The sequence below is a fragment of the Xenopus tropicalis genome, chromosome 4, assembly GCF_000004195.4.
Source record: "Xenopus tropicalis strain Nigerian chromosome 4, UCB_Xtro_10.0, whole genome shotgun sequence".
In the NCBI taxonomy this organism is placed as follows: Eukaryota; Metazoa; Chordata; class Amphibia; order Anura; family Pipidae; genus Xenopus; species Xenopus tropicalis.
Window position 1 is genome coordinate 93,814,906 of NC_030680.2, and position 21,240 is coordinate 93,836,145.

The following is a 21,240-nucleotide window of genomic DNA, read 5'->3' on the forward strand; positions in this document are numbered from 1 at the left end:
TATCCTCCAGGCAGAGGGCGTACCCAACCTGTGGGTTAATGAAATACTAACTGTCAATATAAACAAGAAGTGCAATTGACAGAGAAGCAAATAAATTGTTCATCTGAAATTGTAAAGAGCAGAGTTATGGCTTCCAATCTATGGGAAGTGCTGAGTTCCCCTGGGCTACCTGGGAATATTTACCAGTTTGGTCAGTTTGCTGCACTGTTGTGTCTGATTCTGCTGCTGCTAAAAGCCTGTGGGCTATTTATCAGGTGGAAAAGTCTCAAGGATGCATTGCAGAACTTTCCTGGTCCCCCCAAACACTGGCTGTATGGGAATGCAAATCAGGTGAGCATGCTTGGATATGACTGTTTATAGTACTGTTTGTATAAATTCCACAGTAGGTCTAGCTGTATAGTAACAAATTATCAAACAATAGCTTTCGCTGTGCCTTTTTGTGCTCTTACATTAAATATGCCTTGCTTATAATGGAGACTGTCTGTGAGAGATCCCCTGTTATTTATTATGTAATAATATTGTTGTAAGAGTATCGTCCTCTTTATTTTAACTTTAAGGAAAATTTTTTTGCGTACTTCACGTTTTGGGAACCCTGCCAAAACAGCATTTTAAAGCAAGTGCAGGTATAGGACCCATTATCCAGAATGCTTGGAACCAAGGGTATTCCGCATAAGGGGTCTTTCCGTAATTTGGATCTCCATACCTTAAGTCTACTAAAAAATCAATAAAACATTAATTAAACCCAATATGATTGTTTTGCATCCATTAAAGATTATTTATATCTTAGTTGGGATCAATTATAAGGTACTGTTTTATTACTACAGAGAAAAAGGAAATCAGTTTTAAAACTCTGAATTATTTGATTAAAATGGAGTCTATGGCAGACAGGCTTTCCGTAATTCGGAGCTTTCTGGATAATGGGTTTCCGGATAAGGGATCCCATACCTGTACTAATATTTAGAATGCTATAGATCAGTGTTGTCCAACTTCTGTGTTAATGAGGGCTGGAATTTTTCTGGCCTGTGTGGTGGAGGGCTGATAATGAAAGCCAGTGTTGACCACTCCTAGTTTTAAACCACACCCACTTTAAACCACACCCATGTTATCACAAGAACTTTCAATACCATATCCAAATTAATGATGGTAGCGCACCATCCTTCTACCCTGTGTAAAAGAAGGGCAACTTCCAGCACATAATTAAACACCTTCGGGACATCTAACAACTATTTCCAAATGCTAACAAACCCCCACCAGGCTCATCTCCCAAATGTAGTGTAGGCTTACTATCTGAGGTGTGAATATGCAGGGGCTTAAGCTGGCCATACACGTTAAGATTTTTAAAAGATCTTTTAGTTATTGTAGGACCAAGCTTTTTTTTTTTTTGTTTAAAAGTTCAATTTGTTCATCAATGAAAATGACCATTTCAAGCAATATTGTCTAGTTGAAGCTAGGAAAACTACCTGCCTGGTCCTGCAAACAATTGGACAATGGGCAAATTTCATTGCTAATGACGACAATTTTCAATCCTGCCCAATCAATTTTCTGACTGATGTCAGATGAAAAATTGCTAGATGTGCTTTTATTGTCCACCAGTTGGACAACACTGCTATAGATGAATGATTTGCACACAGCTTGGCAGTTGGTCTTTGCTTTTTAACATGTTTGCATTTCATGTCTCTCACTAGAGGCTGGATAGGACTGAACAGAAAAACCTCATGCTTAAGTTACTCCTGCATCTGTAACTTAAGCTTCTGAAGTTCCGTTCAGCCCCTGTCCAAACAGAACTGCAAGTGGCACTCCTGATACACATTCATTAGCAGTGTGAAAAGAAAGAAAGTAATGAAAGGGTAGATCTTAATGCAGAACTTAAACCTAAAAACAAATATGGGTAGAAATCCTGTATTTTATATATTGAACTTTTTGCACCAGCCTAAAGTTTCACTATTTCTGTAGCAGTTATGGTCGCAGACTTCAAAATTTTGCACAGAAGTTCACCATCTTGGATTTTGTTTGGCTTTTTGACACTCACATGCATCATCAGAGGCACAGATCTCCCCTGCCAAGGGGCTGTGGTTGCCTTGGGCTGGTACAGACTCTCAAAACATATTATGCAGCATCTCTACCCCACTTTCTGCTAAAAACTTTGTGAAGACAAACTTTAAGGTGGTTGGGGTTAAATTGCATAGTTTACAAGCAGTGGCGTAGCGTGGGCTTTCGTCGCCTGGGGCCGACCGGAAATTTGCCGCCCCTCTATTTAGTTATTCTTAAAAAAAAATAGACAAAATAAAAAAAGCAGCCCCCTCCACACAGTGCCCCCAATTGCCCTTAGACAGTGCCCCCAATAGGAAGTGCCCCCATACACAGTGCCCCAATTTCCCCATACACAGTTCCCCCATAGACAGTACCCCCCAAAGACCTTGCCCCCCCCACAGAAAGTGCCCCCATACACAGTGCCCCAATTGCCCCATACACAGTTCCCCCAATAGAAAGTGCCCCCATACACAGTGCCCCCATAAACAGTGCCCCCAATTGCCCCATACAAAGTGCCCCCAATAGGAAGTGCCCCCATACACAGTGCCCCAATTGCCCCATACACAGTGTCCCCATAGACAATACCCCCCAAAGACCTTGCCCCCCAATAGAAAGTGCCCTCATACACAGAGCCCCAATTGCCCCATACACAGTGCCCCCAATAGGAAGTGCCCCCATACACAATACCCCACAAAGACCTGGCCCCCCCCATGGAAAGTGCCCCAATTTCCCCATAGACAGTAGCCCCCACACAGTGCCCCCAATTTCCCCCATAGTACATACCCCCAACAGACCATCGGCGGCGGCTCCTTCTCTCTTACAGGCAACAGGCGCTTCTATAAGGTTGCGCCTCGTCGCTGACGTGTGACGTCATACGCACGGGCGCAACCTTATAAAAGCGCCTGTTGCCTGTAAGAGAGAAGGAGCCGCCGCCGATGGTCTGTTGGGGGTAGGTTATATCATGGTGATGGCCCCCTCGGCACCCCCCTCGCTACGCCACTGCTTACAAGTAGGTGTGGCCTATATATTTTTAGCTACATACCATTCCTTGTGTATTTTCTTTACAAATCACAAATATTTTATAGACTTTACTACATCACAACAGTTTTAGTATATTAAGTATTTAGAATATTTAGTATATTAAAAGGAAACTATATCCCTGAACACTGCAGTTGTCTATAAAAATATATTACATAAAACAGACCTATATGTAAAACATTATGATGATGTTTGGCTCATATGATTCACTGTGCTCACACACAAACCAAGGCCAAACATACATGCTAGGTTACATCAATAAATGGACAAAGTTCTGTCTTTCACTCCCACACATCTTCCTGTTACAGTTAGAGCTGCATTATTTCCTGTCAGATGATCTCTGAGGGAGAGCACACAGACCATCACTAAATGGTGGCTCAAGGGAAAAAGACATAAAAGGGCAGTATTAACTGACATTTACAATATGGTATAATTTAGTGTTTTCACATAGTATTGCCACCTAAATATTTTCATGTTCTCACAGAGAACATTTTATAAAATATGTGTCCAGCAAGTGTTGGGCTTTAAGCAATCATTGCTTTAATTTCTACTTCTGCAAGTCTAACCAAGCAGAGGACTAGTCAGACAGAGGCAGTGTCTGCTAAAATAAATTATTCTTTTTTTTCAGTGCTTCACTTGACATAGTGAAGCACTGAAAAACACAAAGAAAATTGTGATTGCAAATATTTAATACATAAACTGTGTTATAAGCTGGTATTTGTAAGTAGTGCAGTAGAAAAGGGAAATTGTGTAATGACGGTATCCTTTTATTGCTAATTCCCAATACCAACATTTTTACAACAGATGGACTGTGGGCCAACTCATAAATATTGATGGCGATGTGATAAGAAATTTCTACAAACCTGGTGGGGTAACTAGAGGGATTGAGGTAAAAGGAGTGCATGTAGTTCTTAGCATGTCAGAGGGTAATACTGATGTAATCAGACTGAAACATATAGTTATGGGCAGGCAGACTGATGTTGCACAACATTTAGAAATATATAGTGAAAGCAATTGTAATATATTTAATGATGTATTAGAAAGTCATTTTACTGGTATTGCCATATAGATATTAGGCTGTAGGAGTGGCTGAGTGGGTTAAAGGTAAGTTTGTTGCATCAGCCTAATAATCCTGAATGACAGCGATTGCTTTCTGTGAAACAATTCACGCTCAGGGATGACTGCCAAGAACTCTAACACCTTCCTCACCCTCCAGTGATTGTTTGTAGCACTGGAAAATAACTCTTCTCTACAGCTTTAGATGCAGAAGGGCACATTGTTATAATGAATCTGTATGCTGGAGAGCACACTGCACACGTGGTAATACAAGGCCCAATTGTTTACAGCAGTCGTTTCAATTTAGCATTATCTCTCAAGGAGACAGTAACAATCTCCAATGCCATGAGTTCTGAATTGTCTGCTGTCTCCTAAATGCTTGGACATTAAATTAAGAGGTTGTGGTGTTTATTGGTATCAGGAACCAAATCAATGGTAAACTTGTATGAGTAGAGATTCTTAGAACTATCTATGATCTGAGAACAAGGTTCACCTGTACCCTACCCTGCCCTGCACTAGACAGGCAATGAGATATTACAGAGATAATGAGCAACTTCAAGCTGGCTGCAGATGGGATGATTGCCATTTAATACAAACTTGTAGGAATCCCACATATAAGCTGCAGCTCAGTCAGAAACTGATTGGCCGTGCGTGGCACCAACTTGAGAAAAATAAGATGTAGATGAAAAAAAAACACAGGGTTTTAAGGTACAATAAATGATTTCCTGCATAAACATTTCTGCTACAGACTCAACAGGAGGGATATTATCCCCAAAAAACAGGGGGTTATTTGTGCTGTGGGACAAGATAGCTAGAAGGCTGGACAATTTAAACCATGTAGATGGAATGAGCTAGGTGTGCAAAGTAGTGGATTGCAGGTGGAAAAGTAGAAGAGTTAACACTGATGCAACAGAAAGCAAAGGGGCAAAATATAGGCTATCCATGGCAAATTAGTTGTTGAGGGCAAAGAACACATACCCTCCCCCAATCCTATAGCTGGCCCTTAAGATTAAGACAAGCAAGAAATCTATCATCTTTAATAATAATAATTTAGTCACTTAGGCTGATGGTCATTGCAGTGTGCTGCTGGTATTTACTTCTGCCTCTAAAAAGCAGCCCAGTATGGCATGTCTCACACATGAATACTAGTATAAATATTACATTTGTAATCTGTTTTTTCTGGAAGCACAAAAATTCAGTAAACCCTTAAAATGTTTATTTCCTCTTTAATTTAATTGACACTTTAACAACCAAGAAGGCAACACGTAATGAATTTTTCTTCTGTTTCCACTTTTAGTTCCGTAATGATGGGACAGATATGGACAGGATTCTCCTATGGGCAAATAAATATCCTAAAGCGTTCCCATTGTGGGTTGGACAATTCTTCGCCAGCCTAGTCATTACTAACCCAGAATATGCAAAAGCTGCGTTTGCCAGATCAGGTAGGATAAGATAAAGGGATATGACAAACAAGAAGAAGCGTAACTGGAATTTGCAAACTCTGCAAATTCACAAATTCAATCACTGGCAGAAACATGTCATTTATTTTGTATATCTTTATATACTGTGGTGCTTTTTATCATCTTACAGATCCTAAAACACCAACTGGATATGATTTTCTAATCCCATGGATTGGTATGTATAGCATACCATTTTGACTTTTGCTTGTAGGTAGTTATATTTATTGCTATCTATCTATCTATCTATCTATCCATCTATATTATCTATCATCCATCTATAGCTAGTTACTGTGCATTTAGACCTATATATATCTTACTAAATAAAGAATCACACTTTTCCTGTTTACTCTGAATGCCTAATGAATGTCACCATAATGGTAAGGCTTTTTGCTTTCTAGCACTCTAACACACTGGCCTTTGACAGTAGATATAAGAAGGTATGGAGGGTCCACTCTCTTCATTTCAGTCTCTATTTTTACCCTTCTTTCGTAGTATAAAAAATTGCAGTGTAATGACTTTTGCTAGGCTATGGGTTAAAAAAATATATGGAGCTAAGGGAGGCAAAGTAAAACAACCAAACACACCTATAGTATGGCAGTTATACTGGGATAAAAACTACAGTAATGAGTGGTGGCCTAGTGGTTTACACTACATTATGCATTGCTTTATTTTTCCAAAATCGCCCAAACTTCCGGAAGGAAACTTTAGGTGACTGGAAAAACAAGGTGTAAAATATGTTTTTCCATTAGTGATTACTTTATTGCCAATGGGAAAGTTTTTGGAGGAGAAGAATTATTGTGGGCGACTAATCTCCTAGTTTGCCATGAGCCTTAGGGAAGTAAGTAGACTGCACATTTTTATATCCCACACTGTAGAACCTTACATTTATCAATACATTTATCACTTTATCAATATGGAATCTCATCTGCCAATTTGTGCCCAGATTGCCAGTGTAATTAACCCTTCTGTAAGGATGACACATTCTGAATTAATTTAGTTATCCTACATAGTGTTTTTTATGTTGCAAACATAAACCTTTTGTTGCAAACTACTTAGAACCTGTCTGGCACTAAAGTGGTTAATGAAGGAGGTGCTGGGAGTTGAGAAAACCCAGGGGGCTAATGCATGGGGTGCAGGATTGGTTAAAAGTTGTAAGGGAGGGAATGTACCACCACAACTACTTTGTACGCAATCTTTATGCCTGTTCTCTGAGTTTATAATCTAGGTCCCTATTACATTCACACACAGTAGAATCAATTGTATCAGGTGCCTGTATGATTTTTCTTATAACTTTCCCACTACAGAAGTCAAACTTTCAAACCTAAAATTGTCAGGCTGTTAATTCCTTTTTGGAATTACATAAGCTTTCCCCTAATAAGTTAGTAAACCTAATAAAATGAAGCTTTAGAAAATCAAAAAGAGTGCCTAGCTAAAACTGAACTTTGCTCTTCTATCAGGAAGCAGGGCCTCATTCATATTAACTTACCCTCTGTCAGCCACTAACCAATTGTATGAGCTAAGCTGTCTGTTCATAATGCATGTTTATACAGTACTGTTCTTCAATGTATTGCACAGACCTGCAAATTTGTGTTTTGCATATAAAAAGCAAAAAGATTTCAAACCTTGCAACCCAAATTTTTGCAGGAAAGGGCTTGCTTGTCCTGTCAGGAGATACGTGGTTCCAGCACCGCAGGCTTCTCACACCAGGATTTCACTATGATGTTCTGAAACCTTACGCCAAACTGATATCAGATTCAACAAAGGTCATGTTGGTAATGTGCATCTTTCTGCTTAACATTTGCATACTTCCCAACATTCGAAAAATGCAAACAAGGACAAAAATAAATGCCGGGCGGACGCCCATTTTTGTGACCACACCCCTAAATACCACTCCTGTTTTACAAAATTTAGCAAGTAATGTAAAGTTTGAAAACATTTCTGGAGGTTTCGGGGGCCTTGTTTTATGTGTTATTACAGTTTTGCTAATGAAGGTAGAACTGCACTTTAAGATGCAAGACTCAGTTCCTCCAAGAGACCTTCTTATTAGTTACAGTTGTATCTAAGTGCAGGTGTTGAGTATTCTGGGCTTTCTGCCAAAAACCTACTTATCTTATTAAGTTTGAGAAACTTTGTTTATTTTTTGGTGCTCAGTGCAGGAGATCAAAGAGAAATGAGGGACTTTTCAATAAGAATCCAGGACTGCGGCTGAGCTTTTAAAATCGGGATTGTCCTGAGAAAAGCAGGACAGTTGTGAGTTATGCCTCTGAAGTAGGTTTTTCCAGCATCAGTGGAGTTCGAGGTGCTAGTATTGGTTGACCCTCCCATCCTTCCAGTCCACATTGCTGCTTGCAGATTGTCCCAATAGCTTAGTAACAATAATAATTGACTAGCTTAAGTTGAATAGGATACATAGAGCAGTATCAATGCCAAGAGCAAGGAATGTCTATGTTTCATATTAAAATATTGCCTTCTTATTTATTCTGGGCTAGAAGGGCCTAAACTTGCTACTGTAACTAGACTATTTGTCATTGGAAGATGCTGATGTCAACATAATTTTTGTGGATGAGTACTATCTGTACATTGCATGTCATTTAAATGTACTATGTAGTCACTAAACTTGTAATGTAAGAAATCAGTGGGAAAATGACTAAAGCAACATTCACAATAACATGCTCAAGATGTTTTTTTTCAGGATAAATGGGTTCCATTTTCCAATAAAGGTGAACCAGTGGAGCTTTTCCACCATGTCAGCCTGATGACACTCGACAGCATCATGAAATGTGCCTTTAGCTACCACAGCAACTGTCAGACTGACAAGTGAGTCCATCATAAAAAAGCTATAACAAGCAAATAACACTACAGGATATCAGCTATTATTATTAAAAAATAACTATCGCTGTTGATAAATATTCCAGTTCTTAATAGTGAGCTTTCTTTATTATCAAATACAGTGTATTATAATAGTACAAAATACATTAGTATATATAGTATACATACAAATAATCATAGCTGTAGCTCTCCACCTTTTTACCCAGAAACATGTCACATCCCCCTTTTATCCCTATAGTAAATCCAGTAATTGAAGAAATTGATTTGGGCTTTTGCCAGATTCTCATACTCACTATTGCAGTCTACACAATATTCTAACGTTACCAGGCATAGCTTAAGCTGAAGGCACAGCTCTGGTTGTGGGCCAAGGCATTTAACTTCTTGTTCTTCAGTTGAACATACCAAAACACCAGGGTGATATATCTGTGTAGCAAAATGAAAATATTTCAGAATTTTCATTTTACTAGGTGTGATGTACAACACCAACATTTATTTAAGCATTATTCATTTAGTTTATTTACATTTTTAAATTTTAGATTGATAAATGCATCAGTTTTCTCAGGGTGCCTTGGTTGCGCAAGTGCATCGACTAACATTAACCCCAGTATGGCCCAAAAGAGAATGGACTGTTTTACAGGAACCTCTTGTATGGGTTGCATGGAGAACTTTAACTTTAAAGACATGTCCCATGGGAGGCACAGCAAAGGCATGCCTTATGATGTTTAAAATAGGGTTTAAGTTCATCTTGAATTTACTTGGAGTGTAGAAAGTGGAAAAGCAGGGGGAAAAGGGAAAGGGACAGAAAGAAAAGACAAAATAGATGAATAAAAACAATCATTACTTGTTGGATGCTCATCTCTGCCTCTCTGCTTTTACTACACTGACTGGGGCTCTTTTATTTAACTAGACATAAAATCTTATGGCGTTAAAATGATTTTTTAGTACATTAAAGGTGTGGAGATCCATTATCCTAAAACCTCCCAGGTCCCAACATTCTCCTATATCTAAAGTAGTGTCTTTTATTAAACATATTGGGGACCATTTTTGCTTAATAATTTGTTCCCACAAATGTTCATTCAAGCCAAGAATTGGGTGTCACTGGCAGTGTGAATGTAAGTGATATCTTTCTGGGGGCCTGGCCTTGGCAGGCAGTTAGATTTGCCCCTATGTTTTCTACATAGCAGAAGTGCAAGAAATGGTATGAATTAAAGAACAGGTTAATTTTAAACTTTCTTAAACATTACATCATTTTGTTTGGAATAGGTGTCTCTGTGTAACCCATGCTGTGTATGTATATCCTGTTCACTGCCCCTATCATTGTCACACGTTTTGTAACACATTTAACACATTTAGGGGCCGATTCACTAAAGGTCTATAACGCGTATCGCATGCTTTTTTGCGTTAAAAAGAATGCGATAAATAAGTACCGATTCATCAAAGTCATTTCACATGCTTTACTACGCATATCGCATGCGCAAAAAAAGCATTATCGCAAAGCGTTATTTTTATTGAATTGAGGTAATTATCACATCGAAATAAAACTAACACATGATTCACAAACACATTAATGTTTCTAGATTATGAGTAGTATTTCTATTACACCTTCCTTTTGGCATACTTCTTTTTGATTTTTGGTCAAAATTAATACAATCTTTGTTCTTTTTTGGGACTTTATATATCAAGCCGGTTTAGTGCTGCAGCTGAATTGTAACACCCAATGGAATAGAATTGGATTTAACTGTTGGGATCTGTGGAATCCATTCTAATGAAATGGCACATTTAGAAAATAAGTGCTAGCAGAGCCTAGCATGACCTAGAATAAGCAATGTCTTTTTCTCCATTAACAGTGATAATTCCTACACGAAGGCTGTATATGATCTCTCATACCTGACTCATCACAGGGCACGTACCTTTCCTTATCACAATAACCTAATTTACTATCTCAGTCCCCATGGATTCCTTTTCCGTAAAGCCTGCAGAATAGCTCACCAGCACACAGGTAAGTGGAACATGGGACTGGGAGACAATGACTGGAATGTTTGTTAGAAGCTGGAGGTTGATTTTCAAATTTGAATTTTGTTTCAAAATCTCGAATTTCTGGTATTCAATAAGTGCAAAAAACCTGAAAACTCGAATGTAAAACATCGCAATCTAAAACCTTGTAAGTTTCTATAGAAGTCAATGGAAGTAATTAGCATTATATATGCAAGTTTATTTGATTTAGAAAAACACTTAAATTCACAATCTTGAAAACTGATAAATAAGCCCATTATAGTTAGCATGTATTTAAATAATAAAACCTGTAAACTTGTACAGTGCAGTTGCCAAACACTAGATATGACATCAATCAGATGTTAATTGAGTTAATTTTAATGCACCGCCTGCAATTGCTTCAGGCGCAATGTCCACTGGTGTGTGCAACTGGAATTCTGGAAAAAATGCCACATTACAGGAAAAAAAACATGGCAATTGCACTCAAATTTGCACTTTGTCCACTGCACTTGCAGTCATGAATGACCCTTCTTTCTGCAGGTGTAAATTCACTGGCAGAGAAAACCCCTGTGTTTAATACTGTATGTACTAAGTGCTAAGGAATATGTTGGCACTTTATAAATTAATGTTAATAATAATAATACCAATAGGCTTGGCATCCGCCTGTCAGTGCACATTACAGGACAAAAATGCATACCCCCCAATACAAATAAAATAAGGGGAGGAAAGATTCAGACAATTCTTTTTAGAACAGGGATAAAAATTAATTGTTAAATAGGAAGTGACTAATTATATTTTAGTAATATTTTGGTAATGATGGTAAAAATATCACCATGATTAATTACAATATCTCATATGACCTTGGTTCCTTCTAACTATTGCTTTTGTATGTTAATGTTGCAGATAAGGTTATTAAGCAGAGAAAAACCTTGCTACAGAATAAGGAGGAGTTTGAGAAAGTCAAGCAGAAGCGCCATCCAGATTTCCTGGACATCCTTCTTTGCGCCAGGGTAAGAAATTATCTCACATGGGATTTTATTGTGTTACTGATACGCACACTATCCCAAAACCCAAAACAAATGCCAAGATTCTGGTCTGAACTCACTTTTCCGCTTAAACCAGCTGCCTTTCACTTAGCAAGAAGCCCTTCGCTACTAAGATGGGACCAGGCATAAGTTCTGGGCAAGCGAGGGAACCAGAGTGTACCACAGGAATAATGGGGAGAATTAGGCAAAGTCACAGAGACAGGCAAAGGTCACAACCAGATCAGCAGTGAAGTGTCAAATCAGGATCTAAAAGGCGAAGGAAGAGCAGACAGAAGGGTCAGTTCATGCAGCAAATGTCAAAGTCAGGAATCAGGCAGAGGCCGTACACATGAATCAGACAAGAAACACACCCAGGAGCTATACAAGACATAACCTATGTTGGCCAGTGAAAATAGCACAAGAGACCCAGAAGAACAGGAACTGCACGTGCCAGAGGAGGGTAAGGAGTGCTGCAGGTGTCCCTGTCGCCTCACTGTTACAATTGCAATTAAAATGGATATAACTGGCAGGTGGTGCAAAATCTACACCAATTTCAATATTATTTATAAATTAAATAATGAAAAGTCTTGATTGTATAAGTATTCACCCTCTTTGCTAAATAATAATAATAAACTCTAGAGCAACCAATTGCCTTCATTTGGCAGATAATAAGTTGAATGGAGTTCACCAGTTTGCCATTAAAGTGTCACATGATCTCAAAATGAATGCCGTAAGCACTGTAGAAGAAGAATTAGCATTTTCATTAGGGGCATGGATTTTGGCACATATTTTCTGTATACCTCCATCTTAGTCCTGTATAGTGTGTAACAGACAAACTTGAAAACCATTTGAAGCATTAAAACTGTATTGCAAATATCTGTTTGTTTACATTATGATAATGTGTTGCATACCTACTTTGCATGTTCTTACCATTGTTGCCCTTTTTAGGATGAAAATGGGAAGGGTCTATCTGATGAGGATCTCCGTGCAGAGGTGGACACATTCATGTTTGAGGGCCATGACACAACAGCCAGTGGGATCTCTTGGATCTTATACTGTATGGCCAAATACCCAGAGCACCAGCAGAAATGTCGTGAGGAGATCAGAGACGTACTTGGAGAAAAGGAGTCTTTTGAATGGTAAGTTCATATCTAAACAACTGTTAAACTTCTTCATTAGCTTATATTTCCTCAATCAACAATTGTTTATCTTTCCTATAGGGAGGATCTTAACAAAATACCCTATACCACAATGTGCATCAAGGAGAGTCTCCGTCTTTATCCTCCAGTTCCAGCTGTGTCAAGGGAACTAAACAAACCAATTACATTCTCTGATGGACGGTCCTTACCTGCTGGTGGGTATGATTGTTGTCTTACCTCTATGGTATTTGTTAGCAAAGGAAGAACCTCTATTTTAGGATCAGCTATTTCTATGGTGTTGAGTTGCTTCTTAGGAATACTGTTATGATGTTATCATTTTCGGGATTTTCATTTTCTAGAAACAAATATTCTGTTCTATCTAAAAAATTACTGAAGGTGGAACCAATTATCAAAGTATTAAAACTATTGCAAACATAATATATAGCTTTTTGTCCCACAGTGCAATTATTTTCTGCAAATTGTATTGTTATTGCACCACTAAAAGCTGGCACAAAAGTTTCATCAGTTAGTAAATAGCAGAGTTCTCATTCCCCGTGCAGGAATTAAGCATTCAGATGCCCATTACTTGGGTGCAGTTCCCTGATAATATTGAGCATGCACAGACACATTGTTATTTACTGTACTGAACCTTGTTGCCCATTTTTCTGGTCCAGATATGTGCTATTTACTCAATGGCAGGTGTAAAGCACCGAGCACTGGGCAACACAAACACATAGGAGCTTGTTGCAAGACAAGTTGGGCAAAACCTATGTATAGTATTATAATATGTGCAAATTGCAGGTTTTTTTGCACCTAGTACAGTTGTCCTCTCTGACTGTGTATCACCAAGGGGCAATTGTATTGCTTGTAACTGTGACAGCTTTTGAGATGTTCATTTGAAATACTAAAGGGTCTATTAATATAGCCTAGCAGATCTTTTTCTTCCTCATGCTATACATCATTTTCATACCATAAAATTAAAAATTCTCAAAGAAAGAAACTTTCTATTACTATTCTAAAAAAATATATATCCTCATGGGGAAACGAACATTCACTACTGTCTGGTGATGGGTAAAATAAATTATTTAGAATTTCTCTGTGATTTCCAGTAAATTTTGGAAATAAAACTAGGAAAGTTTTTTGCATATTTTCTGCATTGTTGTAGGAGATCAATAGTTAATGGTACCTAGAAGGAATGAAGACACTTCAGGAGGCATTTATCCCAGCACCCATTTATGTGTTTGAATGCAGAAAAACCTGTCCATATTAATAACAGTTGCTTTTCTGGGACTGCTGCTGTCCCCTGCCCTAAGTCTGTGTAAAGGTGAAATATCAGTAAATCAGTTACCATTGAAGGTAATGACCGTATGGAATGAAAACTGTTTATATGGTTAAGCAGGGTAGAGGTTGTGCGGTTATAATCGTGTAAGTTGCTTGGGTCACTGTGCAGAAAGGTAATGATTGTAAATAAACTTGAAAGACCTTGACTCAGGCAGGGTGTGTTAATAACAGCTGAATTCATTTGGTAATAGGAAATCTGTACCTGTCCCTTCAATAAATGCTTTGTTCTGTTTATTACATGCAATAAATAAGATAACAGCCTGCGATAAGTTGAAAGTTATGCTGAAAGTTGCTGAATATGGCATCATAAATAAATTAGTGCATATAGCTAAAAGAACACTAATCAGCACATGCTCTGTGCTGCTGTCAGTTACAGAGTTTAGGGACCAATGCACAATATACTGTATACAGTATATTGAATATAAATGTCAAAATATAGACTGATTAATAATTAATTCCAATTCTAATTACATGGCAGTGCATCAGAATTTGACAATCAACTCTGTAGCATCAGCTTCTATGACATGTGAACCTAAGTTTCTACTTGATGATTTGCAGCGACCCCCAAGCTTAGCTTCTGGACAGCTGCCCAGAGTACACTGAGCATGTGAGTGTCACTGACACTTCTAACAAGATCCAGGATGGGGATCTGTGTCATCTGTAAAGATATGGATATTTGCTACCATAAAGAGGCTGAAACTTTATTCTGGTGTAGTAAGTTCAGTATAAAAAATATTTTTTAGGGTTTAGTTCTTCTAAACCCAAATGGCAAATTCTCTAATTTAGTAGTTTACAACTCATTGCAGTTTACAACCACTGCTCATTATATGCCTCTTGTAACATAAAGAACAACTAGAGACTTTTCCCACTATTTTCCCACAATTTTAAGCAGAATTGCCATGTTTTTTTCCCCACAATGCACTATTCCCCCACAATTCTTGCATAATTGCAGACACAAACAGGCAATTCGCTTGATGCAATTGTGCTGCACCTTCCAAAGTTGTGCCTAATTCACCAAAATTGACGCAACTGCATGTTCGCTTCAACACAAAATAGGCATCTGTCTAGCATACACTATTTCTAGTGTTCCAGATTGACATGTGTGCCCTATTCTTTCGCAGCAAATGTGCAACAGTAGGCAGAGCAAGAAGGTCTGAGCAGCGCCAAGCACAACTATATCGAAGTGCAATATGGTTTTAGGCACAACTAACTGTGAGGAAAAGTTCAGTTGCCCTCTGTGCTTATGGTCGTAAATTTTTCCTTGAAGTTCTTTTTGTACGGATAGATTATATTCATATATTATTACAAGGTGTGAAATCCTTTGGTATTAACTGGATTTCTGCACTAATAATAATAATGGGGTCTAATCTTCAAGTAAGTTGTCATAATAATAATAAACTAAACTTCTCAATATTTCTTAAATTATTCTTCCTAAGAAACCTGTTTTAGTTGATTGATATTTCTGTGATTCTTTACTTTTTATGTCATACCACAGCATCTCAGTTCTGGTCGGGACTCACCATCCCAAAACATACATTTTATGCTGTTTAAGCTAATTTGTTGTTAATTCAATCTTTGTCTTGTTGCATAACTAAGCTTCCAGGTGATAGATCACAACTCTGCTATTGTCTTGTAGAATTTCTAGATGCAATATTTAATTTATTGTACCCTGTTTGAAAGCTTTCCAGACTGTCAAACCATGATACCCCCTCCAATATGCTTGCTGCTTAGGATGAGGTTTTGGTGCTAGTATTCACTGCCTTTTTCCTCTCAAAATTATCCATGTAGAGAACACATTTCCAAAAGACTGAACACTCAAGTAATTTCTAGCAAACCCTGAGACATGCAGCAATGTTCTTTTGGAGAGCTGTGCTTTCCTCCTTGGTTTCTGTTCATTAATACCATTTTTGTTCAGTGTTTTTCTTTTTAATATACAGATGAAGAAACACTTTGTAATTTCAACCCTTGTCTATTCCTAGCCCTCAAGTTCACATACTTTTATCAGCCTAGACTGTGACTGTTTAAACAGTGTTTTCGGTATTGCTAAAAGATATGTATTATTAACTTAAGCAGATTGTATCTGTCTATTATTGTGACTTAGTTTAAGATCAGGTCAGAGTACATAATGCAGCAATCCATGTAATACCAAAGGTTCACAAAGTTTTTCCAACTGTATATGCATTCTTGGTACCTGCTATAAAATATCAAGTGGCCCATACAAATTGAGGGAAGTAATATAATTTTCACTTCCCTTTGGTAGAGGAAGTAAGTGACCAAAGCAAAACTACCTGAATATACAAATTTTTTTTTAAAAATTGTTGAATATCAGATAGTAGTTGGGCATTAGTTTATGTTCTTGTCTGTAAACACTTTACATTTAATCCTGACAGACATATTTTTGTATTTATTTTCTATTACTGTATTGATCTGTCAGTTTGAACATAAATGCACTGAGCATTTAAATAGTGCTATAGAAATACACACATACATACTTACAGTACATACATACCTCTGTCAAATATGCAGAATGATTCACACCTATACTGCCTGCTTCATGACTGAAAGTCATTGTTCCTTTATTTGGTTCTCAAATGTGCTTACTTTTAGGCTCTGTCATTTTCATAAACATTTTCTGCATTCATCGGAATCCCACAGTATGGAAAGATCCAGAGGTATGGCATACAGTGACTTCTGTCTTTTTTTTATCCCTGTCATCAGTGGATAGATTTCTTACTATATTGAATCATAAATGAATTGCGGCTGATCGCCCCCTCTTTCTTCTGCTTTCTTCTTCTTCTAGTTTTATTATAAGTCCCTTAAGTGATCATTATATTTTTATAGGTCTTTGACCCACTCCGGTTTTCCTCAGAAAACTCTTCAAAGCGGCACTCCCATGCATTTGTTCCTTTTGCTGCTGGACCAAGGTATAATTCTGGAAAAAAAGTTAATTCAAAGCACATGGTTGTCAAACTATGACGTCTCTAGCCTTGCATAAAATATATAATGTTTGGTAGAAACATGTTGGTAGATTTAATTCAGGTCTGTGTTATTTCCTATTATTCAGCTGTCTCAGAAATCATGCTAAAGATTCTAGCTTTATATATGGTTGTCACCCTATCAGTTTAGTCTTTATAGCCCTCCTTGAGCTGATAAGAAAATTTAGCAAAGGAAAATAAAAAGTGAACTATATTTAATGCATCATAAATATTTTAAAAGAGACTGCACAAACAATCAGGTAAATGGGGATTTCATAACGACATAAGGACATTGTGGGTTGACACTACAGAACTATAAAGCAGGCGTTAATTAAATGAAGGTAAATAACCATCTTGAAATTGATTAATGCAAGTCTTCTAAATTAAAACCTGAGGAAAGACTACTAATGGTTTTAAATTCCTTCAAGTTTAAACTATCAATCCAATAAGAAAAACTTATCTACTAATTCAATTCCAAATTTCCCCATAGACTTCTATTGAGTTTTCATCACAAGATAAGATTTTTTTTTTTCCATCAAATTATATCTGGCCCAATATAGCAGAAGCCAGCTGATTAACAGACCTGGAGGACTACATTGTTTCATGAGTCGGATACTCACTAAATTTTAGAAGAGTGCTTAGAATTACATGTTCTTTATTATACAAAAACAGCAGCAATAACAGTTCGCCTTAGAGCAGTAGGAAATGACAAGATATATAATTAAGAAATATTTTTCACCTAATTCATACAATAAAAAAATTTCAATCTTATTTTCTAGAAACTGCATTGGACAAAACTTTGCTATGAACGAACTTAAAGTGGCCGTGGCCCTAACATTAAACCGTTATGAACTGTCGCCAGATCTGTCCAAGGCACCGCTCAAATCACCACAACTGGTCCTGCGTTCCAAAAACGGCATCCATGTGTACCTAAAGAAAGCAAGCTATTAATTCCATTTTGTGAATTTTGATGTGATTTGTGCTAATCAGGAAAAAAACATTTATTTTTCCCCGATCACCTTTCTTTTTGTCAATCGCATTTGAAAACTGTATCTTCAGTTTTTACTGTATCTACAATTTTTACACATTTCTTAAGAAAAAAACGTGATTAAGGAAAAAAACTTGTATTTTTTTTTGCTGCATTTTGCACAAATCATGATCTTGAAATCAACCCCCATGTGCTATACCTTCCACTGTTTAGTTTTTAGCAATATGAGAATCAGGTTTATTTTATGGTTCTTTATAAAGGAATAGAACTATTAATTTGTTGCCCTTGTACATTTTAACCATTAAAAGACTGGATGTCATCACCAGGTAAATGACCAAAATGTGACCAAACATTTCCTCTACTTTACACCCCTAAAAATTTTAGGTTGCTATATATCACATGAAACAGCCCCTATGTAAGTCACTGATTCACATCCCAAATGAAAAAGCTGGAACTTTAAATATTAAAAAGACACATTTACCAATTTGTAGAGATTCTTTAATAGGTTGCTTATATGATATAAAATTATATGGTGGCAAAGTATTCATGCTGGTGGTATAGTTTTTTCTTAAAGGAAATGGGAAGGCATAATCACTAGGGGATGTCAAAATGATAAGGCCTCCCACAATGACCAACATATTACTGTAGGAACACAGTGCTGCCATCTATTCTTTTTTAATCTGGATCCAGGTCTTCGTCAGGGGCACATATAAAAACCAGGCAAAGACCCCCCTCCTTTTGAATGGGGGTCGAAACGCATTTGGTAAAATAAAGCTGTAACTTTTTATCATTTGGATGTGCCCTGCTCCTCTCTTATGTTTTGGATTTTTTGGGGGGATCTTACAGGGGACCCCTGCAGTGAGCACCCACCTTATTGTATTGATTCTGTAGGTGTGCAGCATTACATACTTGAATTTTTTTGTTTTGCCAACTTAACTGTCCCTTCTCAACCTGTCAGTTATAGCTTCTTATGCTCCTGCTGCACAAATATGGCAGCCCCTTCATAGAGAAACATTGGGATTAGATAGGTAATGTAAAAGCACTGGGCAATTAATTGTATGGCAAAATAAATAGCATGCAAAGACAATGTTATGATAGATGTAAAAAAAGGTTTAATTTCTGGTGTCAGTATCTCTTTAAGTTGTTTAATAATTGCAAATGTGTTAACTTTGGTTTACAGGACAAGAATACCTCAATCACTGTAAAGGGGGGAGTTGCCAATGTGTCAGGCATCTTCCACATCCCCCACCCACCCCAGTGATGCTAGCCTCCTACCTGGTTCAGCAGGGCCGCCAGCTCTAACTTTCTCCAGTGTCTCACAAATTTGAAAATGCAACTTTGTGCCTGGGTGCAAACGCAATAATGCCCTTGCATGGGGTGTAGGAATTCCAGTAAAGAATTACACTGCAGAATTTTCTTTTGTAAAAGTGAAAAGGCTATATATATATATATTTTTTTTTTAGTCAAGGAACAAGAAACATTTTGGGCCTTAATATGATCTTTTTCAAACCTGGCTGTTAGCACAACAAACTAGCTACTTATACCCTGAAGAGAGGGGATTTGCCATACTAGGACCAAACCCCACTGAAATAAAACCAATCAAAATAGTGCAAATAAATATTATACATATGTCCATAAGTTTTGTAATAATATTGTTTTTTTAAAGTTCATATTTGTGCCAACACCTAAAAGAAAAGAAGGAAAAAGGTTATTTCCTGGAATAGCATACTCATTTGTATACTTGATCTATGTTTTTGTTAAGACTCTGGGATGTCATTTCCTATGGGTTATGGAAACTTTAAAGGGAAACTCTGGCTTCCAAACCAAAATGTTTTAAAGAGCCCCGCACAACACAGAAACACCTAATATACCTATCACTGTAATATGTTCCTTCCAAAAGTATGAATAAATACCATTTGAAATCCAGCTATAGTTCTTCTCTTTATGCATCATTTAAAATCCTAGCAGGGGAGGAGGGACTAAAACACTGATGTTACAAATTCTCTACAGGTTACGGACAGCATGCAGGAACTACATAACCCACAATGCATTGCACTGAGATGTTCGTTTCCTTATTGACATTGCATGTGCAGGGAATTGTGGACAGCCTAAGGGTAGGCTCAGGACAGCTGAGCTGAGTTTCAAAGTAGTCAGCCAGATGAGCAGAACAGGGGGCCAGGCTTAGGTAACTGTTCTAAACCATATTTTTACATTAAAAATCATGAAAAGGCTGCATATTTTTCAATAGATGTATATTGCAAAGTTGCTTGAAATTATATTTCAGAAAGCTTAAGTTGTTATTGGGTGATAATAAAAGCAAAACTGAAGTCTGCATATACATATACAAAAACATAAAGCATGTGCCTATTAGAGGGTTATCTATGAGCAAATCAGAATTTAGGTCAACTTTTATATAACCAAAACAATTACATACTCTTTACTGAAACCTTTAGGCCAGACCATGCATAACTTATTGATCCCAAACATATATTTTCTTTTCAAAGTTGTCAGTCTATCACTACCCCTTTTCACAGTAACGTAACTAGTCATCCCCGGGCCCGGGTGCAGGGCGTGCCACCCCCCCCCCCGGATGCATTCTTTGGTCCGAATTCACTTTGGTGCAAGTGTTTGGTGGGCCCCGAGGGGGTGCGGGCTCGGATGTGATTGCACCCTCCATGCCCCGGTAGTTCCGCCACTGCCTTCTCAATCTAGGAACACTATCTATTACCTCAATTACCTCCCAAAAATCCAAATAGCAAAAAAGCACTGGTACTCAGAGCTGCAAACGGGACTAGCCCTTTAGAAGTCTTTATTTATAGACTTTTAAAGGGCTAGTCCCGTTTGCAGCTCAGAGTGCCAGTGCTTTTTTGCCATTTAAACATGTACGCCACAAAAGAGGGTTCAAAAGTAAAGTAAGGGCTCATTTGCAGAGCACAAATGCAGTTGTGGTTGCAAATACTGTAATTTCTGCAGTCACTGTGTGAACTGACAACATTCAGTAAAGGTACTTGCATCTAAAAAGAAATATGCCAAGTGCAATTTTGGATAAAAGGGGGGTGCAATTATGTAAAAATAATACAAGTATTTTGGTGAAAAAGACACACATAAATGTACAGTGGTGGAGAAAAGAGGTATGTATGGTATGTAAACAGGAAAGGAAAGGTGGGTAAGTCATAAATATACTTGAGCAAAGGAAGAGACTGGGAGGATTAGTACACTTGAAGAAGAAAAGTAAAGGGCAGCTGAAATGGTTATGGGTTTAACTGGTCTGATGGGGAGAATAAATGCCATGCAGAGGAAATGAGGGGGGTTAGTAATTAGGAAAGGTAAAGTTGGAGTAATATATGATTACCAACCTCCCTATTC

At 37.7% G+C, this 21,240-nt stretch overlaps 1 protein-coding gene across 1 annotated transcript; it reads left to right on the top strand.

Moving 5' to 3' along the window:
• LOC100487918 (cytochrome P450 4B1-like) lies at positions 1-18,358 on the top strand. Its single transcript, XM_002931446.5, has 12 exons — positions 1-330; positions 5,423-5,567; positions 5,716-5,760; positions 7,230-7,357; positions 8,278-8,402; positions 10,262-10,413; positions 11,310-11,416; positions 12,380-12,570; positions 12,652-12,785; positions 16,519-16,583; positions 16,753-16,835; positions 17,666-18,358. The coding sequence occupies exons 1-12, from the start codon at positions 127-129 to the stop codon at positions 17,835-17,837; spliced, it is 1,551 nt and encodes a 516-aa protein (XP_002931492.1). The 5' UTR covers positions 1-126; the 3' UTR covers positions 17,838-18,358.
• The last annotated feature ends 2,882 nt before the right edge of the window (positions 18,359-21,240 follow it).